Consider the following 18,013-nt stretch of genomic DNA (forward strand, 5'->3'; position numbering starts at 1 on the left):
TAAATCGCGCTTTGCGCATGCGTAGAAGGCCCGAATCGCAACCCGTGCGTGTGCAGATGCGCAGATGCGGGTTGCGAACATTGCGGGTTGCGAACGTTGGGGGTGGCAAACGTGCCTCCTGCACGGATCACGTTTGCAACCCGAGCATCCACTGTACAGCCGCCAGGATGCTACTTGCCCAGAAATGGAAAGAAGAGAAAGTACCAATGAAGGAGGAGTAGATAACTAAGATAATAGACTATGCTGAAATGGCAAATATGACAGTGAAAATCCGGGATCAAGATGACAAAAAGTTTATACAAGACTGGATTAAATTTATAGAATATCTTAAGGTCCAGTGTAAAGACTTAAAACATTAGCAGGATTGATATAGTATCTATGAATTAATGTGAATTAGGATTATCAATGCACTTGCAACTGAAAGCAAAACTAAAGATGTGTAAGGTAACAAGGGAGAAATTGGAAACCAGGGGGTGGGGGGAAGTTTAGAAGGGATGAATAAGTAATTAATTTGGATGTTAAATTGTTAAATTATTGAAAATTGAAAATAAAATATGGGGGGGGGGGAGAATCACGGGAGTCTGTTCTACTGCTGAACAGCTCTTACTGTCAGAAGGTATTTCCAAATGTTTAGTCAGAATCTCCTTTCTTGCAACTGGAAGCCATTAGTTTGAGTCCTACCCTCCAGAGCAGGAGAAAACAAGCATGTTCCCTCCTCCAGGTGACAGCCCTTAAGATATTTGAAGATGGCTATCATATCTCCTTTCAGTCCCCTCTGTTCCAGATTAAACATACCCAGCTCCTTCAAGTATCAGAGTTTTTAGGGGGCTAACCAGGCTGGGATAGCTGGGATAGCAGGCTTGTTGGTTTTTGAATGTGTGATTTTTTCAATTTCATTGTTCTGTATGGGACAATGACAATAAAGATTATCGTATCATATCAGCAATCATAGTCACAATCAGAATTATATTGTTTCCTCACTTAAACTTAATGAAAAGGCACAAGTCACACACATATGTTATAGACACAAGTCCCTATGCCAGAGATCAATGAGGGTTTTATTGGCATAGCTAGATACGTCAGTCAGGCAATTATGAGTACAGGCTAGACTTATGGAAGTAACAAAAGATTACACTTATGGTTACATGTACACCTAAGATTACACTAAGGTTACCTCTACCCACGTGACCTACCTCTAGCACTAACACTGGTAAGCTTTTATCACTTGTATTGCTGGTTTTATCATTTGTATAGATTTCATTTTACAATATCCTTATTATATTTGTTCACTTGCTTCATTTTAAACATTTTGATGGCAAGTGTAATGACTTTAGGGGTTGCTTGTGCGTAAATAGCTGCCGCTCTGGGCTAGGTTGGCTGGTTAAACCATTTCTCGCTGGACAGCCATCCACTCCGTGGCTGTTCAGTTGCTGGCAGAATCCGTCAGTGGGTGTTTTCTTAAACCTTTTCCAACATAAAAGTTGTTTGACGCCCAGTCTCCTCCTACTCTCCCTGCGCGGAAGTCTTCTGCGCAGGGAGGGCATGGGTAGCGGAGGACCTGTGCTCTCCCCGCTGGTGTCCAGTGAAGAGTCCTGGAGCCTGCTCTCTGCTTCCCCCATTGGCCCCCCTCTATCCCTGGTGTAGCGCTGATTTTCTTCCCCAACAGGAGACTTGCCTCTCTCCCTGCTTGGCCCCTCTCCAGCATCGTTGTGGGGCCTCGCCTCCTCCTCTAGTTCCGATGGCAGTTCCCTGACAGCAAGTTGCCTTGTGATGGCTTGCAAACCTTTCTGCAAAAACTCTACTTTATCAAGCTTGTGGATCAGATGATAGGAAGTCCAAGAGCTGGGTGCAGTCAGCATACTAAAGCCACCACTTCCTAGATACTCTAGATGACTATGTCCAATGGCTTCAGGTAGATATGAATTAGCATGGCAGATAGCCCTGTTCCTTCTTGAACAGTCCTATATCATCATCATCATCAAAGCCTCTTTCAAACACAGAATAAAAGCTCTTCTGATTCTGCACTTCCTGAAATAGCTATGGTCAAATATGCAGTACCCTCCAGGACCTCTTCAGCTTTCTCTCATTGGAGGCATGCAGCAGACTGGGTTGAAGGTTCATGAAGATACTTTCATTAAGGTACTTATTTCTCAGTCTAATGTCAACAATTGTTTTATCTATTTTCCACAGCCATTATTATGTTTAAGCTTAAACAGTAGCATGGGTTAAAATGGTAAATCAACCGGAGCGGGGACCCTTAAAAATCACAGGCGCGTTGCCTGTGAACCGGAGACTCGGCGGGCACCTTTGCGCCCCCCCGACGCTGTGAAATAGCCTTTTTAAAGGCTGCGGATCAGCGGAGGGGGTGAGAAGCGGTGCTGAGAGTCGTTCTTACCCAGCCTGCGAGGAGAAGCCGCGTCGCCATTAGCGGAGAGCGCTGATTTCTTCCGGCGAAATTGGACTAAAAAACAACTAGCCGTGAGTAGGATTGACCGCTAAAATATAATTGGATATCAAAATTAAAGAAATTGGGCACCGAGACGGACAAGCACTAAAAAGGAAGTCTGCTTTCCGTTCTGTAGCAAGATCAAAGCGAAAGGCATTCCAGCTGTAACTGCTTGAGAGGAAATTTGTGGGAGCTAAGAAATTCATCACCAAAGCAAAGAACTCCCTCCCCGAAGGGCAGAAGGGGGGGAAGAAGATTTTAAAGTGTTTTTCTGCCAATTTTAAAGAATTGAGTCAAATACCGCTGTTCTTATACCTGGGATCGGACGCTCGGAGGAAAGGAACCGGCTAAAGATTGTTGCTATAAGAAGGTTAAAAAGTATCTTTAATTGACTTGGGTTACTCTCAACTTGAAATATTTACTTTGTTGCACTGCAAAGCTACTTACAGGACACTATTGATTTTAGACCCCACAGAAAGAGAAAATAACAATTGGAAGGGATTAGGAAAGTTTTGTTTACTTTTAGGAGAGTGTGGGTTTACTTGGAGAAGTAAAAATTGACTCTGCGCCCTCTGGTGGATCTACAAATTGTTACAGCAACGAGTGAAATCTATGAGAACTTTTGTTTGACGGCTCAAGAGTCTGGGAATGACCTTGACTAAAAGACTTTGTTATGGCAGATGGTAAAGAGAAAGAGGATTTACAGGAAACAACTTTGAGATCTGGCAAACAATATAAAATTGACTCTTTTATGCAGAGAAGGGCTTCAGTATCAGGAGCCTCTGGAATTACAGCTGTTCCAAAGGCAAGAGTGAAAACAATGTCTACAGAAGAATCATTTGCCAAGGTATTGGAGAAGATAAATGACTCTCTGGAGGAACTTAAAAAACAAGGTGCAGAAACTAAAGCACAAGTTGCTGAAACTAAAGTACAAGTTGCTGAAACAAATAAGAAAATTGAAGAAATCTCTGGGAAAATTGACTCAAATACAAAAAGTATAACTGACCTTGGGAATAAAGTGAATTCAAATACAGAAGCAATTGGGCAAATATTGCAAGAATCATCTACAACAAGAAAAATAGCTGAGGAAGCCAAAGAAATTGCAACTGCTGCGGAGGCAAAGTTTCCACCAGTGTTTAAGAAACTAGATGAATATGAACTGGCACTTTCTATGCAGGACATGCAACGCAAGGAGAGAAATCTAAGGATCAGACTTGTGCCGGAAAAGGAAGAAGATAACCTGGTGGACTATTTGACTAAAGAATTTTCTGACTTTTGGAAGCAGGAGCTGGGCAAAGAAGAATTTAAGATAGAAAGTGCTTTCAGATTGGGAGCAAGGCAGAGGAAGAATCGACCCAGAGATTGTCTTATAACTTTAAGATCAAAGGAGGAGCGAGATAAAATATTGAACCTGCATTATCAAACAACCCTTCGAATCGAAGATTTTTATATCGAGATCTTCAAAGACATCCCTAAGAGTATCTTGGACGCAAGAGGACATTACAAGGACCTGGTGATACTGCTGAGAAAGAACTACATACCATTCAGGTGGGAGTTCCCCCAAGGCCTGTCTTTTAAATACAAGGGAAAGAAGAGAAGAATAAAGACCGTGAGTGATAAAGACAAGTTTATGGGAGAACACGAAGAAGACCTACAGAAAGAGACTTATCCAGGACAAGGGCATCCTTCATTAGATACGGAAAAGGAATTACCGACAAACGAGGAACAAAAATTGGGAGCTGTAGGAGGAAAGAGCAAGTAACCCCATCATGGCCCTGCAACTTCTAACTTGGAATTGCAACGGTTTGAACATCCCTAGAAGGAGAAAAAATATATTTCATGCTTTGAAGAAAGATCAATTAGACTTAATTTGTTTACAAGAGACCCATGTGACAAGAGCTCATAGAAAGTTACTAGTAAATAAGAAATTGGGACAAGAATTTATATCTTCAGACAGAGTAAAAAAGAGAGGAGTGGTGATTTATGCAAAGGAGAAGCTCCAACCGAAACAAATCTTTAAAGATGACCAAGGAAGATATTTGGCAATTGAAATTCAATTTCAAGGAGAGAAGTATTTGATAGTGGGAATTTATGCACCAAATGAAGGGAAAGCTGAATTTTTTAAGAAGTTGCATGAGATTTTGATGGACTACATGGATTGTAAACTAATCATGATGGGAGACATGAATGGAGTAGTTTCAACAAATATGGACAAAGCACAAAGACAGGTAGTAACAAAAGATGGAAGACTACCAAAGACTTTTTTTGAAATGACTGACAATATGGACTTGATTGACATATGGAGAACAAAACACCCACTAGAAAGAGAGGGAACCTTCTTTTCTGAAGCCAAAATGACATGGACAAGGATTGACCAAATTTGGGTAACTAGCAGTATGGCGCAAAACATAAAGAGAGTGGAAATCTGCCCAAAAACTTTCTCCGACCACAATGCAGTGAAGATGGTGATGAGGCAAACAACAACTGGCTCCTTCAGATGGAGAATGAATGACACCTTATTTAGAGATGAGGAGATTTGTAAGAAGGCCCAAAAAACCTTGACAGACTATTTTGAAATTAATCTAAGGACTAAAGTAGAAAAAAGAATAATATGGGACGCAAGCAAAGCCGTGATGAGAGGGTTCTTGATACAACAAAATACATTAAAGAAAAGGAAACAAAATGAGAGGAAGGAAAAAATTCTGGAAAAAATAAAAGAAGGGGAAAGGAAACTAAGATCGAAGCCAAAATCACAAGAGATCTTAAGAGAAATCAAACTATATCAAACACAATATATGGAACTGACGAATCAAGAACTAGAGTGGAAAATTAAGCAAATGAGACAAAAGACTTTTGAATCGGCTGATAAATGTGGCAAGCTACTGGCTTGGCAAATAAAGAAGAGACAAAAACTCAACACGGTAACAAATTTAGAAGTGGAAGGAAAGAACATAAGTAACCCAGCGGAAATTAGGAATTGTTTTCAGAACTACTTTAGACAACTCTACACACAAGGGCCGCAAAAACAAACAGATATACAACAATTCCTCGAGAAAAATGGGCTGAAAGAGATCTCACAGGAAAGTAAGACAATTTTGAATCAGGAAATATCAGCACAGGAAATAGAAGATGCCATTCAAAACATGACGTTGGGCAAATCACCTGGACCGGATGGACTGACTTCCAAATATTATAAAGTTTTAAAGGCAGGGCTTATACAACCTTTGAAGGAAGTCTGCAATGAGATCATGGAGGGGAGGAAGGCACCCGATACGTGGAGAGAGGCTTATATTACACTTATACCAAAGACAGAGACTGAAAAGACTCAACTTAAGAACTACCGACCCATCTCGTTACTAAATGTGGATTACAAAATCTTTGCTGATGTTTTAGCAAGGAGATTGAAAAGAGTTTTGATGGAGGAGATTCATGGGGACCAAGCGGGCTTTCTCCCGAAAAGGCACTTGTCGGATAATGTAAGGAATATAATTGACATTCTGGAGAAGTTGGAAGTGAACATAAACACTAAGGCAGTTTTGATATTTGTGGACGCCGAGAAAGCCTTTGACAACATTTCTTGGAGTTTTATGTTGAAGAACCTCCGGGGGATGGGGGTAGGCCAAGGGTTTGAGAATGGTACACGCCAGGGGTGCCCTATCTCCCCATTACTTTTTATATCGGTCCTGGAGGTTTTGCTTAATATGATCAGGAGGGACCAGTTGGTTAAGGGGATCCAGGTCGGAGCTAAACAATACAAACTGAGAGCATTTGCAGATGACCTAGTACTTACATTGCAAGAGCCAGAAGCTAGTACGAAAAGAGTTTTGGAAATAATCCAAGAGTTTGGTCAATTGGCAGGATTTAGATTGAATAAGTTAAAAACAAAGGTATTGGAGAAAAATCTAACACAGGTGGAAAAAGAAAGGTTTCAGAATGAGACAGGGTTGACTGTGGTTAAAAAAGTGAAATATTTGGGTATAAACATGACAGCTAAGAATGTGAATTTATTTAAAGATAACTATGAAAAAACTTGGACAGAAGTGAAAAAAGACTTGGAGATTTGGTCAAATTTAAAGCTTTCCTTGTTAGGTCGAATTGCAGTCATAAAGATGAATGTATTGCCAAGAATGTTGTTTTTGTTTCAAGCACTGCAAATAATGGACAAAATGGATTGTTTCAAGAAGTGGCAGAAAGATATATCTAAATTTGTCTGGCAGGGCAAAAAGCCCAGAATTAAATTTAAGATATTAACGGACTCAAAGGAAAGAGGAGGGTTTGCCCTGCCAGACTTTAAACTTTACTATGAAGCGGCAGCTTTCTGCTGGCTGAAAGAATGGCTGCTTCTTGAAAACACAGACATTTTGGATTTGGAAGGTTTTAATAACATTTTTGGGTGGCATGCATACTTGTGGTATGACAAGGTTAAAGCACATAAAAGTTTTAAAAATCATATTGTCAGAAAAGCACTATTAAATGTTTGGGTCAGATACAAAGATTTGCTGGAAAATAAAACTCCAAGGTGGCTGTCGCCAATGGAGGCTAAGGCAGTTAAAAAGTTAAATATGGAGTCCAAGTGGCCAAGATATTGGGAAATTTTGGAAAAGGAGGGGGACAAAATGAGATTGCAGAGTTTTGAGAAACTAAAAGGGAAGGTGAGAGACTGGCTGCATTATCATCAAATAAATGAAGCGTTCAAATTGGATAGCAAAATTGGCTTCCAGGTGGAAAAATCAAAATTGGAGACAGAATTGCTAGAACCCAGTACTAAGAATTTGTCAAAAATGTACAACTTGCTGCTGAAATGGAATACAGAAGATGAAACGGTTAAATCAGCTATGATTAAATGGGCTCAGGACATTGGTCATAATATTTTGTTTGCTGACTGGGAAAAGTTGTGGACCACCGGGATGAAATTTACGGCATGTAATGCCTTAAGAGAAAATATTATGAAAATGATCTATAGGTGGTACATAACCCCAGTCAAGCTTGCAAAGATTTACCATTTGCCTGACAATAAATGTTGGAAATGTAAAGAAAAGGAAGGTACATTCTTTCACCTTTGGTGGACGTGCCCAAAGATTAAGGCATTCTGGGAAATGATCTATAATGAACTTAAAAAGGTATTTAAATATACTTTCACCAAGAAACCAGAGGCCTTTCTCTTGGGTATTGTCGGCCAAGGGGTGTTAAAGAAGGATATAACTTTTTTCATGTATGCTACAACAGCAGCTAGAATACTCATCGCGAAGTACTGGAAGACGCAAGATCTACCCACACTGGAAGAATGGCAGATGAAGGTGATAGACTACATGGGTTTGGCAGAAATGACGAGCAGAATCCGAAACCAGGGAAGAGAAGCAGCGCAAGAAGAGTGGAAAAAATTCAAGGACTATTTAAAGAAACATTATAAAGTTAATGAAAGTTAGAATGATGTTGGATTAGAAAGTAAATGGTTACTATTAGTAATGGTTAAGACAAGGAGAATAAGGAAGATTAGTCTAAACTTTAACTAAAATAAGGGAAGATTTGCTGAACAATTGATAAAAATTTGGAATACAGAAATGGGAGGTATGAGGAAGTCGGGGAAGGAAGGTATAAGAAATTAGGATACGAAATGGTACATGTTTTTTGTTTCGTTTTGTTTTTGTATGTCTATGTATGTCGTGTTTACATGGAAAAACTTTTGAATAAAAATATTAAAAAAAAAAAAATAAAATGGTAAATCAACAAAATCAACTCTGATGTAACCCATAGATTTATAAATGTGGCTGAAGAAGTCTGGTGCCAAGTCTGGTGCTTGTCTGGTGCCAAGTCTGGTGTCTGGTGCCAAGAAGTATATAATAAAGGCACTAACCAAACCGCCCTGTGGAGAGCATTTCACATTCTCGTGTTGCCTCCTCCACAAGGAATCCGGAAGGTGGCACCTTCCTGAATTCTTGTGGAGGAGGCACGCCAAGAAGGGCTTCAGAAAATGATCTCAGAGTTTAGATACGTGCATATGGAGACAGGCGGTCCTTGAGGCATTGCAGTCCTGAGCTGTTCTGGAGCTTGTGTTCCTTCTGTTCGAGTGCTTGCAACATTTATATTCCAACATGGCCTTGAATGCTGTATACCTCTTCCCTCCCAACAGATTTATGGGCACCAAGTTCCCTTGGCAGTGAAAATGGAGATCATAATCTCTTCCCAGGACAAGGGAGGGGAGCTTCCAGCTCACTTGTTGTTGTTTAGTCATTTAGTTGTTTAGTCTTTTAGTCTCTTCGTGACCCCATGGACCAGAGCACACCAGGCACTCCTGTCTTCCACTGCCTCCCGCAGTTTGGTCAAACTCATGTTTGTAGCTTCGAGAACACTGTCCAACCATCTCGTCCTCTGTCATCCCCTTCTCCTTGTGTCCTCCATCTTTCCCAACATCAGGGTCTTTTCCAGGGAGTCTTCTCTTCTCATGAGGTGGCCAAAGTATTGGAGCCTCAGCTTCAGGATCTGTCCTTCCAGTGAGCACTCAGGGCTGATTTCCTTGAGAATGGATAGGTTTGATCTTCTTGCAGTCCATGGGACTCTCAAGAGTCTCCTCCAGCACCATAATTCAAAGGCATCAATTCTTTGGCGATCAGCCTTCTTTATGGTCCAGCTCTCACTTCCATACATCACTACTGGGAAAACCATAGCTTTAACTATATGGGCTGACACGACTAAGTTAAGCTCATTAGTTTCAATGGGTCTACTGTGAGTGCAACTTATCTGAATACCACCCTAAGATCCCAATTTTTGTTTGACACTTCTGTGACTGAAATCATAATAGGCTGAGAGTCCTGCAAGTGGCTCCGGGTGTCTATTCCTCAGTCATCACCAGAAATGTGTTGAAAACCTTTTGAAATTATGATTTAATCATAGAAGTGTGTTGCAGAACAATTGCCAGGAATTAAAATGGCAATATCAGCACCAATCATTCCGTGGAACTTCGAAGAGCAAGAAGTTATAGCAGAAAGGTTGGGGAGCCAGTGTAGCAACTTAATGAAAGAAACAACAGTGGTTCCTTTTCCAATAGAATTTTCCCACTGGATATCAATTTCATTCAAAGTGGCTAGTCCACATGCCATCAAATGACTCATTTGTTTGGGTGTATGAAGACTTGGTTTCAGCAACTGTGAAGATTTGGTTGAATATGACATCTCTACGATGCACTGCTTCTCTTGGCAAGCTCTTCCAACATGTTTTGGGCATGGACTCATGTAGCAATTATAACATGTGAACTTTGCAATCATAGATATAGTGGGCAGTTACCATCATCACCATTCATTCTTTAATTTATGATTGTTGTCCATTCACAAAAAATAATAGCAGATTTGGATTCCTCATACCCCAAACTGTATTTTTAAGACATCCTTACTGAAGAAATTTGGCAGAATCAAATTTGGTACATTAGAAACATTTTGACATCATACATCAGTCAAACACTTCAGCGCATGCGTGTGATGTCAATTTGAGCGTCTGCGCATGCGCAAGCAGCGAAACCCGGAAGTAATGCACTCCGTTACTTCCAGGTTGCCGCGGAGTGCAACTCAAACACGCTCAACCCGAAGCGCATTCAACCCGAGGTATGACTGTACAAGTTATGTGCCTTTGTTCTATACACATATTTTTGAATAAGTGCTTTGGTTGACACAGCTGTCAATCACATGGCCCAGATGCAGAGAAGCTTAAGCTTGCCAGCTTGGCATCATCTTCAAAGCATGAACCTTGGCTCATGCTGAGAATGTGCTTTATCACAGCATGTTTTAGCACAACTAAGTAATGGAAGAGGGAGAAGTTTAAAACAGCCATTTCCTCCCACACTTCCTTTTTTAAATTTAATTATTTTTATTCAGTTTCCAATACAAGATTTAAACATACATTTTCAATATTATCACAGATACATAATTTTGACTTCCTTCAGCTCATCCACGAATCTTCCGTTTTCTAATCTTCTATCCGCAATTCTAAATTTAACATTGCCTTTTGTTTTGAATAAACCTGTTCCCTCGTTCCCTTTTTTACAGTGTTTCTAATATTATTTCTTCACAAAGCTTCCTGTAAACCCACAAACATTATTTGCGTATCACAAATGCTTTTCATATAATCCACAAATTTGCTCCAGTCCTTGGTGAACTTGTGATCTCGTCAGTTTCGGACCCTTCCTGTTAATTTATCTAATTCTGCGTAGTCCATTAATTTCATTCTCCATTGTTCTATCGATGGTAATTCTTCCTGCTTCCATTTTTGGGCCAGTAGTATTCTTGCTGCTGATACTGCATATAAAAATAATTTATGGTCCTTTCTATTTATTTCATTCCTCCCACACTTCCATTATCCTTTTCTTAAACAGCAGATGTTTGAGTAAAATGGAGGGGCAGGGAGACAACTGTGGTTTTAAGCAAGAGCAGAGGCTAGAGTAAAGCAGGGATGCAGGAATGCTGAGCAATTTGTTTGAAGACAAAAAACAAACAAAAAAACACACACCAAAAATACCAGTTTTGACAAGGAGAAACTGCAGAGATGGGTAAAAAGGTAAAGGTACCCCTGACCGTTAGGTCCAGTAGCGGATGACTCTGGGGCTGTAGTGCTCATCTTGCTTTACTGGCCGAGGGAGCCAGCGTTTGTCTGCAGACAGCTTCCAGGTTATGTGGCCAGCATGACTAAGCCGCTTCTGGCTAACCAGAGCAACACACGTAAATGCCGTTTACCTTCCTACTGGAGCAGTACCTATTTATCTACTTGCACTTTGACGTGCTTTCACACTGCTAGGCTGGCTGGAGCTGGGACCGAGCAACAGGAGCTCACCCCATCATGGGGATTCAAACCGCCGACCTTCCCATTGGCAAGCCCTAGGCTCAGTGGTTTAGACCACAGCGCCACCCGCTGGTGCACAAACACCAAAAAGCCAGCACAGCAGAGCCTTTCAAACTCCCTTCTCACTGTATTCAAACTTTGTTTTAAACTGCCACTCCCCAAGCCTCTCCCATGGTTGAAAACAGCCCCTTTCCTCCTCTCAGTATTACTCCACCCAGGTTTTACCCAAACCTCAGATGTTGCTTCAAAGTGCCATTTCCCTCTCAGTGTTATTCCACCCCTAATTTACTCAAACTTCTGTCATTGCTTAGAACAGCCACTCCCCCCCCTTTCAGTGTATCTCCCTTCTCACTGAACTCAAACTTCTTTCTCTTCCATTCCTGAGCTTGTTCATGTGTGTGAGACAAAGGATGCAAAACCATCACAGCGGAGGTAGAACATAGCCCTTGTGGCTTGTAGCAATTATTAATAGCTTTACCCTCCATGAACCTGTCTGATTCTCTTTCCAAGCCATCCAAGTTGACCGGAATCACTACATCTTCTGAGAGCAAATGCAAGTGTTGTGTGAAAAAATACTTTGTTGGCTGAAATGTTAGCCACTCCCAAGTATCGGCTGCATAGCTAAAATGAAATCTCATGAATCATGCCTTCGCTACCTATAAGTGTGTGATTGTAGGGCAAACCCAAGTTTTAGACAAGCCAGATTTGAGAGTGAGTACTAGAGCACTCTCGGGTGCTCTAGTACGTGGACGCGGGTGGACGTGGGACGCGGGACGCGGGTGGCGCTGTGGGTAAAACCTCAGCGCCTAGGACTTGCCGATCGCATGGTCGGCGGTTCGAATCCCCGCGGTGGGGTGCGCTCCCGTCGTTCGGTCCCAGCGCCTGCCAACCTAGCAGTTTGAAAGCACCCCTGGGTGCAAGTAGATAAATAGGGACCGCTTACCAGTGGGAAGGTAAACGGCGTTCCGTGTGCTGCGCTGGCTCACCAGATGCAGCGTGTCACGCTGGCCACGTGACCCGGAAGTGTCTGCGGACAGCGCTGGCTCCCGGCCTATAAAGTGAGATGAGCGCACAACCCTAGAGTCTGGCAAGACTGGCCCGTACGGGCAGGGGTTCCTTTACCTTTACCTTACTAGAGCATACACAGAATGACCAGTGCAACAATGGTGATTTCAATTCCCTTTTCACTCAGTGCACTCTGGCTATGCTCAGAGCCTGTGCTGTCCTTAATTTAGTGTTGTCTAGATGGCAGCCACTGCAAAGAATTGTGATCTTGTACATTTCCCCCAAGGAATTTGGATTTCCCTCATCTGGGGATAATCTAATAAATGGTGGAAAAAATCTCCCTCAGATTGCTGCATTTAGGACAGTGGATGCTTTTAATCTGAGTTTTTCCGGCAGGTGAATCAGTCTTTTACTTTAACTACCATTACAAAAGTTGGGTGCCAGGTGCTCACCCAGAGATTGTGCTCCTTTGGACAATTGAAGAAGAAGAAGAAGAGGAGGAGGAGGAGTTTGGATTTGATATCCCGCTTTATCACTACCCAAAGGAGTCTCAAAGCGGCTAACATTCTCCTTTCCCTTCCTCCCCCACAACAAACAATCTGTGAGGTGAGTGAGGCTGAGAGACTTCAAAGAAGTGTGACTAGCCCAAGGTCACCCAGCAGCTGCATGTGGAGGAGCGGAGACATGAACCTGGTTCACCAGATTATGAGTCTACCACTCTTAACCACTACACCACACTGGCTCTTGAAGACATGCCAGAGACGGTTGTAGCTTGTTCCCCACAGCAGTATACCTCTGGAGTCTAAGACATCTTTCTCTGCCAGACTTCAGCCTGCCGAAAATGATCTCTGTCTTTGTTCTCCCGCATGTTCTTCTTTTCAGCACAGTTTGTTCTTTTCCTGTCACTTCACACCCAGTTAACCTGGCAACCTCTATCCTTTCTGGGCTCTGAGAAAGGACCAAGGGAAATCCTTCATCCCAGTATGCTGGCCAAGGTGGCTTGCAAAATGAGGGTGCCAATACTGCAGCTTGTGGGGCTGGCTAGAAAGGCCTTTTCAAACAGATTTATTTTAAAACCTTAAAAGAGAAAGTGCTTCAGTAATGGAGCCATTTCCCCAGCCAACCCACACAAAATGGCTGACTCCAAAGAAAGATACCTCTTTGACCCTGTCTCAGAACCTGGAGGTGGTGGAGAAGCTGCTAGAGCTGATGCCACTATTGTGACAGTGAATAATAAGAAGGGGAAAGAGGCAGGGATGCCACTACCAAGAAAAGAATGACAGGGGTGGGGTGTCTATTAGCTGTGGGAGTTGTGACAGCAGGGACACTGAAGAGGAGGGCACCTGCCAGAGTGTGCAAAGGGCTCCCTGATGTCAGAGGCAGAGGAGGATTATGATGAGGGTGTGGAACTGGAGAAATTGGACTCTGAGGAGGGGCCCACCCAGATCCAGAAGAGGGGCCAGGTGGACTGTCAGGGAAGAAGCCCATCTTCGTGCCACTGGGCACACTGAGCACCGCATCAAAACAGGCTGACATGACTCCCACCAGTGAATAATCTTCCTTGGCTCACAAAATCACAAAGGGCACTTTTCCTTTGCTTGGTGCCCTAAAATGCACATTCTAGGCAGCGCGCCAACCCGAAATTGCACGAGGTTGTCGAGGCCATTTTGATCACTCTCCTCTCGTGAAAAAAAATGGGTTGTCCCTTTTTTCTGGGGCAGTTGATGGGCAGGGAATCTGCAAATCAGAATGGGATCTATAATATACAAGATCATGGACGCGGTTTAATAGCATAATCAAAGCCTTTTCAAATGGCTAAGAAAACCCCACCCCACAGTAAAGCAGTAATCCTAGGCATAATTAGAAGTATATAGTTTCCTCATTTGAACTTAATGAGCCAGAAAGGGCGTGAGTCATGCACATGTGTTATGGTCAGAAGTCCCTTGGCCAGGGATCAATGAGGGTTTTGATAGCATAGTTAGATATATCAGCCAGACACTCAGAAGTACAGGCCTTGGAAAAGCTACATCTATGTGAAGTGCTGCTAGTAAGCTTTTCTCATTTGTATTACTGGCTTAACAATAACAATAACAATAACAATAACAATAACAATAACAATAACAATAACAATAACAATAACAATAACAAAACAATAACAACAACAACAACAACAACAACAATAACAATAACAATAACAATAACAATAACAATTTATTACTTATACCCTGCCCATCTGGCTGGGCCTCCCCAGCCACTCTGGGCGGCTTCCAACAATATATTAAAAACGCAATAAAAGGTCAAACATTAAAAACTTCCCTAGACAGGGCAGGGCTGCTTTCAGATGTCTTCTAAAAGTCAGATAGCTGTTTATTTCCTTGACATCCGGTGGGAGGCTGTTTCATAGGGCAGGTGCCACTGCCAAGAAGGCCCTCTGCCTGGTTCCCTGTAACCTCACTTCTCACAGTGAGGGAACTGTCAGGGCAGAATGATGGGGGTGGAGACACTCCTTCAGGTATACTGGGCCGAGGCCGTTGAGGGCTTTCAAGGTCAGCACCAACACTTTGAATTGTGCTCGGAAAAGTACTGCGAGCCAATGTAGGTCTTTCAGGACCGGTGTTATGTTGTTTTGGCAGCCACTCCCATTCACCAGTCTAGCTGCTGCACTCTGGATTAATTCTAGTTTCCGGATCACTTTCAAAGGATTTTATGGATTTTGTTTGACAATTTGTTCACTTGCTTCATTTTAAGCATGTTGATGCTATGTTACCTTGTGATGGCTTATAATCCTTTCCATAAACTGGAACCCTATGTTCTCACGCATGTTTTCAAGCTACTTTCAGACCTTCCTGTCCAACATGTGGATGAGATGATAAGGAACCAAAGAACTGGGTGTTGTTGGCATACCAAAGGGATTACTTCCCAAAGATGACAATGTCCCATGGTTTTGGATAGATATGAATTAGCATAGCAGGCAGCTCTGATAATTCTTGAACAATCCTATATGGCAGGATCAATGGTCTTCCAATACCAAGTTATGGAGCCCACCTATAAGACAGAAGGGGATTCAGTTCATTCACTCACACAGGGTATCATGGCTGATAATATTGAAGACCACTTGGAGGCCTACAGGTGGCAAAAGGGCATGATTGCCCTTGTTGTCCTGCAGCTAGTAATCTAAAATGGGGTCAGAGGCACTTTCAGTCCACAACCCATCCCAAGAACCAGATTTACAAGGTTTAAGAGGACCTGTGCCATTCCAGAAGGTCTGTAGCTGACAAAATATACCAAATTAGAATCTTATCTACAATAGGGAAGACCAAACAGATGAGGTGTAATAATAATAAGCAAAGACTTTTTCAAACGCAGAAGGAAAGCTCCACCCCAGAATGAATCAGTAATCATAGTCACAATCAGAATTATGAACTTAGTGAACTTAATGAACTTGCTCCAACTCCTCGCTTGAACTTGATGAACAAGAAACGGCACATATGTAATGGGTACAAATTCCTGTGCCAAGGATCATTGAGGGTTTTGATGGCATGGCTAGGTGTGTCAGCCAGGCACTCATGAATACAGTGGTACCTTGGTTCTCAAACTTAATCCGTTCCGGAAGTCTGTTCCAAAACCAAAGTGTTCCAAAACCAAGGCGCGCTTTCCCATAGAAAGTAATGCAAAACGGATTAATCCATTCCAGACTTTTATAAACAACCCCTAAAACAGCAGTTTAACATGAATTTTACTATCTAACGAACCATTGACCCATAAAACAAAAGCAATAATCGGTGTACTGTACTATAAAATAAATAAGACAGTATTGTAGATGATAAAAATTAAAATTATTTTTTTCCCCTTACCTGCACTGATGATAGTCATTGTTTGGATGGGGGGCTTTTATCCATTTCCGCAGCCACACAATCAATTGAACTGGGTTCCACACAGTCACAAAAACAAATTAACCGAAAAAGCCTCAAAAATAAAAATGCAAAAACAAAAGCGCCAAATTTAATCTGTTCCAGAAGTCCGTTTGACTTCTGATATGTTTGAAAACCAAGGCACAGCTTCTGATCGGTGCAGGTGCCCTGGAAACAATAGCCAACAGCCGCACTGGACATTCGGCTTCCGAAAAATGTTCAAAAATCGGAACACTTACTTCTGGGTTTTCGGCATTTGAGAACCAAGGCATTTGAGAACCAAGGTACAGTGGTACCTCGCAAGACGAAATTAATTCGTTCTGCGAGTTTTTTCGTCTTGTGAATTTTTCGTCTTGCGAAGCACGGAACTGCACCTCTTCAAGCAATGCACCCGGTTTTAAGAAAAAGGAAACAAACTCGCAAGACGTTTTCGTCTTGCAAAGCAAGCCCATAGGGAAATTCGTTTTGCGAAGCAACTCAAAAAACGTAAAACTCTTTCGTCTTGCGAGTTTTTTGTCTTACGAGGCATTCGTCTTGCGAGGTACCACTGTACCACTGTACAGGCCTTGGAAAGGCTACTTACACCCACATAAACCAACCTGGGCCTGAAGGTGGCCTTATAACCTCCAAGGCTTAGATGTTCTGCTCTCTGGTGTACACCACTAAGGTCATCTAGGCTGATGAGTACCAGTGACAAATGACATTTAACATCTGACAACTGAACTTTTGACAACTGCTTGAACCATTTTCTTGCCACCCTTAAGCAACCCCTAAAACTGTTTTATCTCAGTGAGCTTTTGTCAGTTTCATTCCCTTTATATGATGTTATTTGATGCTGCTCTTATGATGATTGTTCACTTGTCTTATTTTCAACATGGTCATGGTCAGTTAACTTGTAATGGCTTAGCAGCTGTCCCACAATCAAGGTTCCTGGGTGCAAGTGTTAAGTTAGGTCCTTTTTGGGGGGGTTTTGGGTGTGTGTGTGTGATGAAATGGAGAAGATCCACTTATTGTATGATTCAGTGTTTGATTAATGGAAGCCATGGTGACAAGAATTCCTAGGCTGAAGAATTGAGTTTAAGAAAAAACATGCTGCCTAAGCATATTGGAATACATGGATCATTCCACACATACCCCCAAACAAACATTGAAATAAGCACAATGGGACCTATATCTTCTTTTGAAGATGGGTATCTGAATGGCAGAGAGTTCTCTGATGGCAGCACAAAAGAGAGCCAAGATGAGAAGATTCTTGGTACTGTATATTCTAATTAAAAAAAGGGGGAGGGGGAGGGAATGGTTGTGCTGAGTGTGAGGTCTTCCACTATCTTCCACTAACTGCCCAGTTGTGCACTTTGAGAATATAGGCAGAGTGTGATGCCCATCTAGCCCAACGTCATCCAACATGCAGCTTCCTTTGCTGTCCACAAGTTCTACTGCTATGAGAGAAGGAGAAAAACTTTCTTATCTATTCACGGCCTCCACATCATGCATAAGCTTATAAACTTCTATCATGTCACCACTTAGTTTCTCTAAACTAAAAAGTCCCAAGTGCTGCAATTGTTCCACAAAAGGGGAGTCACTCCATCTCCTTGATCCTCTTGGTTATTTTATCTTTAACAATGCTTCCCACCGACTTTGCATTCATATTATAGGTTTGCTACATAAGAAGATTGCTTTTATATTAACCAGCACTGTCTTCCCTGATAGAAGCCTTCATTTCGGATAGTTAGTTTGAGAAAGAGGGGTACAATCTCATGGAGCCAGAAACCAAATGGTGTGCAGATGCTCTTTCTTGGCTTTGGCAGAATTTATGAATTGGTTT

General features: G+C 42.1%; 1 protein-coding gene and 1 long non-coding RNA gene across 3 annotated transcripts in view; one reads left to right on the top strand and one right to left on the bottom strand.

The window, feature by feature from the left end:
• LOC310762276 overlaps positions 1-18,013 on the bottom strand; it is a 466,366-nt gene that overhangs the window by 269,084 nt on the left and 179,269 nt on the right. The window contains exon 3 of one of the 2 annotated variants that reach the window (XR_014547912.1): positions 12,041-12,400. The exons of the other annotated variant lie outside the window; for it this stretch is intronic. This is a non-coding gene — a long non-coding RNA (uncharacterized lncRNA). Of the gene's footprint in view, positions 1-12,040; positions 12,401-18,013 lie in introns of those variants that run through there. 2 annotated transcript variants of the gene reach the window in all.
• The window catches only part of LOC310762206 (cytochrome P450 2J2-like), a 32,177-nt gene continuing 16,198 nt past the window's right edge, over positions 2,035-18,013 (top strand). The window contains exon 1 of the mRNA XM_083612895.1: positions 2,035-2,139. Coding sequence (XP_083469021.1) covers positions 2,050-2,139 — 90 coding nt within the window. The 5' untranslated portion in view covers positions 2,035-2,049. The remainder of the gene's footprint in view (positions 2,140-18,013) is intronic.

The sequence above is a fragment of the Podarcis filfolensis genome (genome assembly GCF_964270895.1).
Source record: "Podarcis filfolensis genome assembly, chromosome: 5".
Classification (NCBI taxonomy): domain Eukaryota; kingdom Metazoa; phylum Chordata; class Lepidosauria; order Squamata; family Lacertidae; genus Podarcis; species Podarcis filfolensis.